This window comes from Cucurbita pepo, chromosome LG20, assembly GCF_002806865.2.
Source record: "Cucurbita pepo subsp. pepo cultivar mu-cu-16 chromosome LG20, ASM280686v2, whole genome shotgun sequence".
Classification (NCBI taxonomy): Eukaryota; Viridiplantae; Streptophyta; class Magnoliopsida; order Cucurbitales; family Cucurbitaceae; genus Cucurbita; species Cucurbita pepo.
In genome coordinates this window covers 1,601,087-1,609,772 of record NC_036657.1, presented here as the reverse complement: position 1 = coordinate 1,609,772, position 8,686 = coordinate 1,601,087, and the positions used below count along the sequence as shown (strand labels likewise).

The 8,686-nt window shown below is 37.2% G+C and overlaps 2 protein-coding genes across 6 annotated transcripts in view; both read left to right on the top strand.

The window, feature by feature from the left end:
- Positions 1-4,151, top strand: part of LOC111783090 (coiled-coil domain-containing protein SCD2) — an 8,473-nt gene extending 4,322 nt beyond the window's left edge. For 2 of the 4 annotated variants that reach the window (XM_023663971.1, XM_023663974.1), the window contains exons 13-17: positions 95-158; positions 522-563; positions 1,284-1,324; positions 2,025-2,151; positions 2,664-2,872. In XM_023663971.1, the coding sequence (XP_023519739.1) occupies positions 95-158; positions 522-563; positions 1,284-1,324; positions 2,025-2,151; positions 2,664-2,803 (414 nt within the window). In that variant the 3' untranslated portion in view covers positions 2,804-2,872. Of the gene's footprint in view, positions 1-94; positions 159-385; positions 487-521; positions 564-1,283; positions 1,325-2,024; positions 2,152-2,663; positions 2,873-3,684 lie in introns of those variants that run through there. The other 2 variants (XM_023663972.1, XM_023663973.1) reach the window with 2 other exon arrangements.
- An 863-nt stretch (positions 4,152-5,014) lies between these two features.
- On the top strand, positions 5,015-8,164 carry LOC111783673 (transcription factor ICE1-like). 2 transcript variants are annotated; one of them, XM_023664592.1, is made up of 5 exons: positions 5,015-5,703; positions 5,788-6,341; positions 7,275-7,502; positions 7,580-7,750; positions 7,863-8,164. In XM_023664592.1, the coding sequence occupies exons 1-5, from the start codon at positions 5,193-5,195 to the stop codon at positions 7,944-7,946; spliced, it is 1,548 nt and encodes a 515-aa protein (XP_023520360.1). In that variant the 5' UTR covers positions 5,015-5,192; the 3' UTR covers positions 7,947-8,164. The 2 variants fall into 2 exon arrangements, with proteins under 2 accessions (XP_023520360.1, XP_023520359.1); XM_023664591.1 differs by having other exon boundaries at positions 5,015-6,341.
- The last annotated feature ends 522 nt before the right edge of the window (positions 8,165-8,686 follow it).

Genomic DNA, 8,686 nt, shown 5'->3' with positions numbered 1-8,686 from the left:
CAGCTTGAATCATTCTGCTATATCCTTCTTGCAATTATTGACATGCCTTTATGCTAGTCTTTTTCTCAATATCCTTCATTTTTGCATTTTCCAGGTTGAAGATGCAACAGTGCTTGCATTGGCGCAACATAGGCGTCCAAGTTTGGTTCATCAATCTGGTAGTTTTTTTCCCCAATTAGTGCCTGTAGCGTTTCTATTGTCTTCCAAACTTTTTGAACAATTACATTTCCAGCTTATTTAGATAAAAATTAATGATTATTTACTGACCTTTCTCATTTAGTCATAACATGTATTACTACTTTAAATAATCAGAGGTTTGTTCACTTTTTTGTGTCGATCTTTCAATGGATGGATTACTGCTTATTGACTATGCAAATCTTTTTAGAATCAGGACTTCGAGAATTATTTCAAAGCTTAAAGAGTATGATTTGCAATTATTACTAACTGAACCATCTTTCAATTGAATCTAATAGGAATGGTACATATAAAGTTCCTTATTTTCTTTCTTTTTTTAATCACAGATTCAAAAGCGTCTGCTGATCCGAAGTTTTCTGAGGCTTTTGGTAAGTTGATTACTGTAACTTGTGCACCATACTCAGTAAAGATGTTTAAGAGATCCAAAACACAGCCATATATATATATATAATTTTTATGGTATAGGACACGGTTGTAAGGGTAGGACACCATTGACTTGATGAAGCATAAGATCATGAAGGTATAGTGCACAAATGACTTGATAGAGCCGATGTACGAAAAATTTGTCCAAGTGTAGGTATAATGCATAGGCTAAAACGAGAGGCATCTTTGTTATATGCATTTTGACTTAACAATTTATCTCTAATATTTCATCTTACTTGTACTCTCACTTTCTTTCATTTACTTCTCTCTCTACATAGTTTCTCTTTTTTCTCTTTTGCAAACATTTTCTCTCACCAATCTCACCCTACATACATATTCTCACTTTTTTTTTTTTTTTTTGGGAAAAAAAAAGGTTAACGGCCTTCGTTTTAGGAAGTTGTCAATTTTTGAAGTATTTGTAATAGCAATCCTTTAAAAAAGCATTTTTAATTAAATAAAAGAGGCATTTAAAACAATAGAACCAAATAATCAAGTAGTTTATTATTTTGCACTTCACCTAAAAAGTCGCACACAACAAGAATAAGCCAAACTGATGGTTCTAGAGTCCAACTCACACAGCTAGAATAAGAAGAATGGAAAGGTGAAAAAAAGGAGTGCAAGCTAGGCTTGCGAGATATTTCACGATTGAATTTCTATCTTTGCAGAACTAAATGAAGCTGAAGCTGAAGATGTTCTCTTTAAGGAGGTAGTTTATTCTGTTGTCTCATCTTTCTTGTTGGTCATGAGGATTATCTAGTTTTGTGCAATGTGAACATCCTACTTTTATTCGTCCTTTTGGGATTTACACCACGTCATTATTAGTCTATTTGGAATAACTTTGGAAAATAATGTTCTTTTTTTTAAATAAAGTCTATTTTTCGATAAGCATCTTTGAAAAACTTTTATTTTAAGTGTTCAACCGAAAATCCTCAAAATATGTGGTACAAAATAAAAACATACATATAACTGATAGAAACACAACCAAACAAATTTGTCATTTAAATAATTTTGAAAATGTAAGATATAATAAAAAATTTATAGAAGGTGTTCAAAACGGACCCATATCTCTTGTGGAAGGATGTGGACACTCAGATGGCCAAAAGTATCCTTCTTCTACTTGTTTTCAATTAATCATTGATGTTGTTTGCTGTTGTAGCACATGGGCATATTTTCTTCCCATTACTTTTCTGTAAAATCTTCATTTCATTTCCCAAGTTTAACATGCAAGTATCCCAGATTATTCTTATGAACTTAACAGGTTTACAATCCCATTACATATCCAAATCTTGGCATCTAAATGTCTCTATGAAAATCAACATCGAGCATCTTTGGTTAACTCATGTTTGCATGAGTCCGTCTTGAAAAATTTGGGTTTCAATAGTAACAGAGTTCGAAAACTTATGCAGGCTTGGCTTACATACTTTTGGAGAAGAGCCAAGGCATATGGTGTGGATGAGGATGTTGCAGATGAGCGCCTCCAGTTTTGGATCAGTCGTAGTGGGCAGCCTCCGACTTCACATGATGCTGTGGATGGTACGCTACATGTTTTCCATTATCGCTGTTACTCGCTTGGATATCTTAACATTTTGTATAGCCCTTCTAGTCTTGTATTGCATGAATCTATTATTTCCATTTTTATCATAGTATCCTTATAAATTAGTTTGCTTATCATTTTCATGCAATTACTGACATTTCTGCACAGAATTTCATAAAACATTAGAATTGCCCATTTACAAAGAAAAGAAGTGCAATCCCTATCCTTAAAAAGAAAAAAAAGGCGATTCTTATAGCTTTCTAAAGCCATCTCATTTAGAATCTAACAATTATAGATTATTTTTAAAAACCCAACAAATGCATTAATCATCAACATAGGGAGTTGTACTCTATCTAAAAAGATATTAAGTATTGATGTTATTTGTTTGTCTGGAAGCCTCAGATTAGGCATTATATTTTCTATCATCTGGAATGTAACTTATATTCTATACTATAGCACACTTATATGTTAACCGGATGAAATAGCTTAAAGTTTCATATCCTCTTGGCAGTTGAACGAGGTCTTGTAGAGCTCAGAAAACTTGGAATAGAACAACAGCTTTGGGAGGCATCTAGAAAGGAAATCGATCAATCTTCTGCATTCTCACTCAGTAATCACAAATCTGCAAAAGAGTTGGACACCTTATCCTGAAAGATCGCCCGCATTTAAACGGACCGCAATGTCAGTTCTTTTTTTTTTTTTTTTTTTTTTTTTTNTCTCCCCCACCTTTCTAGTTTTACTCTGTTTGCCAGAGTGGATGCACATTTATTTTCTATCCTTGTGCCGTGTGATATTCTGTTACATCCCCTCAACAGAGAGTTTATAGTGAAGTGTTATTTTAGAATGCCTTGTATGATATAGATAGACTTCATACCCAATTCTTTCACCCCCAAAGTTCAATTAATTTTTTTCTAAGTTTAGCTCTCTATTACAATTGAATTTTTCATGTGTGTTTTTCTCCCTCAAACATATGCTTGAGAAGAAAAAACGCATCCAAATTCCTTAATAATTTTTTTCTTCATTATCATCATCATTTCTCTCTCTTTTAGGGCCAGTGTTCAAAGTGTCACAAGGTGCTCTGTATTAATTATTTTCAAATGAAAATCAAAACAACGCTTTTGTGGAAACTAAAAAGTCTATTTTTAGTCCACAAGGAATTATGGGAGTTTTCTTTTGTAACAATTTATAGAGGAGTGGTGATCCAGTGTGGGTTGGCTATAATTTAATTAATGTTAACTTAGTGTTGTTAATTGTAGATTAACTGGTGGTTAATTAGTAGTTTGGATTTGATTTGTTATTTGTTTATATTGTTATAATTAGGCTATAAATAGCCACTTGTTAGAATTGTAATGAAGCCTTTTGAATATTGTTTTGAAACAGAGCTGTGTTCTTAGAAAGTTGAGAGTGGTCTCAACTTTAGAGATGAATTTTTCTTGTGTTGGTCATGGATTTGGCTTATTTATTGCACCAACTGTCTCACTTTGGTAGTTTTTTTGTTTTTTGATGTACGATATTAAGTATTAATCTTGCAGAGAAGGCCAAGCCAAACACACAAGGCCAGTGAGCCACAACAGCCATACCACAGCCACAGCCACAGCCACAGCCACAGCCAGAGACAGCAATATCTTCATTTGAACAAGCTGTAGATCCGTCATTTTCAGAGAAGGTGATTTTGGTATAATATAATGAAGTCAACATTTATTTTGTAGTTTGCAAGGTGGGGACTCCTCTCCTTCAAAGCTATAAGAAACAGAAGGCCGTCTCTCAATGGCTGCTCTCCAATGTCTGACTTCACGAGGTTGCTCCTGTAATATTAATGGCGCCTTGTTCTGCAGAGCCTCATTTAATTGTCTTTGTCCCCCATTCTTTCAGCTGACCCTCCTCAAATTTTGAATCCCCTTCTGCCTACTAACGTACTTCCAAGTCCTCAGAGTTAGCAACTCTTTAAGCCCTTTCTTTGAATCTCGTTTTTAAACAAGAATTCTTCCATTTCAGTGCCCATCATGGCTGTTTCTGAGAAACAGAGTGTGATGAGCAACAAATCCTGCAAATGGGTCTCTGCCTAATTGTTGAAGTTTTGAATATAATTGGGGAAGGAAGGAGTGGAGTAGGTGCGGTGAAAACTAAGGCTTCACGAGATGCATGGGCCTTACATTATTATCATGTCCTCATCCATCTACTTAATTTTATTCCCTTCTCTCTACGGGTCTCTTATTAACACTGTTCCCTCTAAGCTTTTACCAAAGAATGAGGTGTTCCCAACAATGGATAATAGCCTTAGACCAAGCATATTAAACCCACAAGGTTATGCATTTATTTCATTCTTTTCCTACCTTACTCGTGACTTATAAACCAACTAATTTCTAAATTTCGTAGAGATCTCCCTAGTCTCAAAGTGGGAGTGCCCCAAGTGTTCTACCCTTGTCGAACCGAACCGAAGGGATTTGGATTGAATATACTCTCTTGATAGATCTCTAAATTTCAAAATAGATTCCTAAACTTCGAATTTTGTCTTCCATAGATCAACTTAAAAGCTTCCGAGCTTTACAAACAAACTAAATTATATATATATATACATAAAAAAAATGTGTGTGGGTGTTTTTTTCTTCCTTAGATGAAAACTTATTTGGTAGAAGCAGTTTAGTGTAACGGTCAGTGATTGTTTGTTTCCCCAAAAATTTGTAAGAATACAAAAACAGATGCTTTCTGCTTTCTGTTTTTTTCTTTTAATTTCTCCTTCTTTTTTTTTTTTTTTTAATTTTTAATAAATAACTAAACACCCAAACGAAAAATAAAAAAAATAAAAAAATTAAAGAAATAAAAAAAGAAAAAGAAAAAGATAATGCCCTTTTCCTTCTGCAACCTTCCTCTTTTCTTCTCTTCAATTCTCCATCTCCTTCTTTAACTCTCTCTCTCTTGTTTTCCTCCCCATCTCACTGCAGTTATCTCTTTCTGTCAGCTTCCCACCATTTCTTTTCCCGTTCCCAAGAAACTCCTTCGAAACCACTCCACCCCTCATCATCATCATCATCATCTCATCATGCTTTCCAGAGCTGGGAACGTCCTGTGGATGGAAGAAGATAGCAAGGAAGAAGACTCTGCTTCCTGGACCAAAAACAACACCGACACCCATCTCACCCACCCTGCTAATTCCTCTGTTTTCGACAACAACCACCAAATCACCTCTCTCTCTACCTTCAAATCCATGCTCGACGTTGAAGACGACTGGTGCATCAATGGCAATGCCCTCCATAACCATACCCACCACGCCGACATCAACGACATTACCTTCTCCCAGAATTTCACCGACCCACCTGACAATTTGTTGCTCCCCTCTGCAGATTCCTCCTCTTCTTGCTCCCCTTCTTCCTCTGTCTTCAATAACATCGACCCATCTCAATTGCGCTTCTTTTTACCCCCAACCCGCACTTTCTCTTCACTCCACAAACCCATTTCTAACAACCCTTTAGACCATCCCTTCGATTTGGGCGCAGAGTTTGGGTTTCTTGACGTCCAAGCTTCAAATTCTTCTACTCTGCTGAATAATGGAGGTGGGTTATTAACTGGGTTCACTGATTTAAGCCCAACTAGCCAAATGAACACTCCTAATTTGTGCTTAGCCTCTCAATTGACAGAGAATTGTTCGGGTTTAGCTGGATTTCAGAGTTTCGATGACAATTTGGGAAATGCTCTGCTTCTGAATCGGTCTAAGCTTCTGAGACCACTTGAATCCTTTCCCTCAGTGGGAGCTCAGCCGACACTTTTTCAGAAGAGGGCAGCTCTAAGGAAAAGTTTAGCTGATAAGGGAAGCAATTTGGGGGGTTTGAGCCCCGATGGCGGCTGGTTTTCAAACAGGATTGATGGGGGCGTTGGAAAAACTGAGATGGGCGATGAAAATGGGAAGAAGAGGAAAATGATTTATGCGGATGAGTTTCAAGATACCAGCATCGACACATCCCGTTTCAACTACGATTCTGATGATTTTACTGAGCATAATAACAGTAAGTTGGATGAGAGCGGTAGAAATGTCGGAAATACATCAAACGCCAATAGTACGGTGACCGGCGGCGACCAGAAGGGGAAGAAGAAAGGACTTCCAGCGAAGAATTTGATGGCTGAGAGGCGTCGGAGGAAGAAGCTCAATGATAGGCTCTACATGCTGAGGTCTGTTGTTCCTAAAATCAGCAAAGTAAGTAAGAATTTCTTGGCATTATCTTTGTATTTCACGTGATATTTTGGACTTCTCTGATTCACAAGCTCATAAGAACATTCAACGTTTCTGTAAACCAAAATCTCCTCCAAAAATGCTTCAAATTCATCTGAATGATTGCAAGTATTTCCTCATTCCACATCTTGGTTGTTCTATAGTTCATAAATGAAGATGTGGGTGTGTGAATATAGCCCACTTGAATGTTTAAGTCCACGAGCAAAGATTGTAATTGCTTTATCTTGCTTTAGCAAGAAACAGATAAGAGAAGGAACACTCTAGTTCAGCTATTTCTCGATTAGGAGTGCGGTTCAAACTCATCGTTACTAGATATTGTCTGCCTTGACCCGTTACGTATTGTCATCAGCCTCATAGTTTTAAAACGTGTCTACTAGTGAGAGGTTTTCCACACCCATATAAGAAATGTTTTGTTCTCATCTCCTACCGATGTGAGATCTCACATCCACCCCCTTGGGGTTAGCATCCTCGCTGATACATCCCAGTGTTTGGCTCTAATATCATTTGTGTAACAGCCCAAGTCCACCATTGTCCTCTTTGAGTTTTCCCTTTCCAGCTTCTCCTAAAGGTTTTAAAACACGTCTACTACTATGGAGAGAGTCTAGCCCTACTCTGACTAGTGTTTCGCACGTTCGGTAACTTGGCTATGATATCATTTGTAACAGTCAAGTCCGCTACTAGCAGATATTGTCCTCTTTGGGCTTTTCCCTCCTCAACCGACGTGGTTCTCACAGCTTTTCCTTACTCAATTGTGCATCGGGTGTCCATTTTGTTTATCTCCATGTTTCCCCCACTCCCCATCAATAAGGACAATATTAACACTTGGATGATGTACTGTTTGGTTGCTCTTTTGCTTCATAGAATGTGTAATGGATATTTCCTTGTGGTAATGGCCAGATGGATAGAGCTTCAATTCTTGGGGATGCAATTGAGTACTTGAAGGAACTACTGCAAAGAATCAATGACCTCCATAATGAACTAGAATTTGCTCCTCCCGGGACGGCCTTGACGCCGAGCACAAGCTTTCATCCCCTAACTCCGACTCCGTCGAGCCTCTCGAGTCGTATAAAGGAGGAGCTTTGTCCTAGTTCATTTCCCAGCCCAAATGGCCAACAACCTGCAAGGGTAAACTTCTAATCTTTGGACAACTTTCCCTTGTTCTTCTCATGATTCATGACTTTTGCATTGATGTATATTAATAGGTCGAAGTTCGGGTACGACAAGGACGGGCGGTAAATATACACATGTTTTGCAGTCGTCGTCCTGGTCTCTTGCTCTCCACAGTTAGAGCATTAGATAATCTTGGATTAGACATCCAGCAAGCTGTTATCAGCTGCTTTAATGGCTTTGCCATGGACATTTTTCGAGCAGAGGTGAAATCGTGTTTTCTTTAAACATATCTTTCGATTTATTTGACGACATGAGTCGTCAATCTCTTACGACTTACGACTTTTATGACACTGATAAAATTACATAAATTTTCAGCAATGCAGCGAAGAGCAGGATGTCCATCCTGAGCAGATAAAAGCAATACTATTAGATTCAGTTGGGTTGAATGGTGCGACATAGATATCTACGAGACAAGTAAAGACATGCTTGTTCTTTTACAAACGGAACCATTTCATTTCAATCATATATTACCTAGCTTTTTACTTAGGCTGAGTTCTATGTTGTTCATCAGAAAAATGACTCCATTGTTCGTTCAGAAGTAAAATCTTCTGTAGTATTATATGCATTGACTTGCTATTAAGATGATTATCACAATTTGAAGTTGTGGTCTGTGTTCATATCCAACTTCATCTTTACCTCTGACCCAAATTTGGGTACGGGAAAGTCTTCACCGTCTTCATCTCCGTCACCTATTTCATTCTTCATCCCTACAAAATTCTCATTTATTCTTAGGGGATGGAAGGCTCGGGATTTCCCTATAGATAATTTGTAGTGATTGGGTTCTTGGCATATAATTTTTCTCTATTTATTATTCTTTAAAAAATTATTTTAAAATTTTCATTTTTCCCTATAATAGGTATTTCCTAAATAAATAAATATATATATATTTCAATTCATAAGATGGAGATATCCCAACCACGAAGTAAAGAACCGTTACAAATAACGAAGAAACTAATTTAGATAGGAAGCAAGCAAGAGAAAATCAACCAAATTTGATACCTGAAGGAAGACTCGGTTTGATAACCCGCTTCGCCCGAAGTTACGGGGCTATTAGTTCCTTAGAGAGAGTTATCTCGCGCCCCTAGGTATTCTCTACCTACCCACCTATGTCGGTTTCGGGTACAGGTATCCTTTTGTTA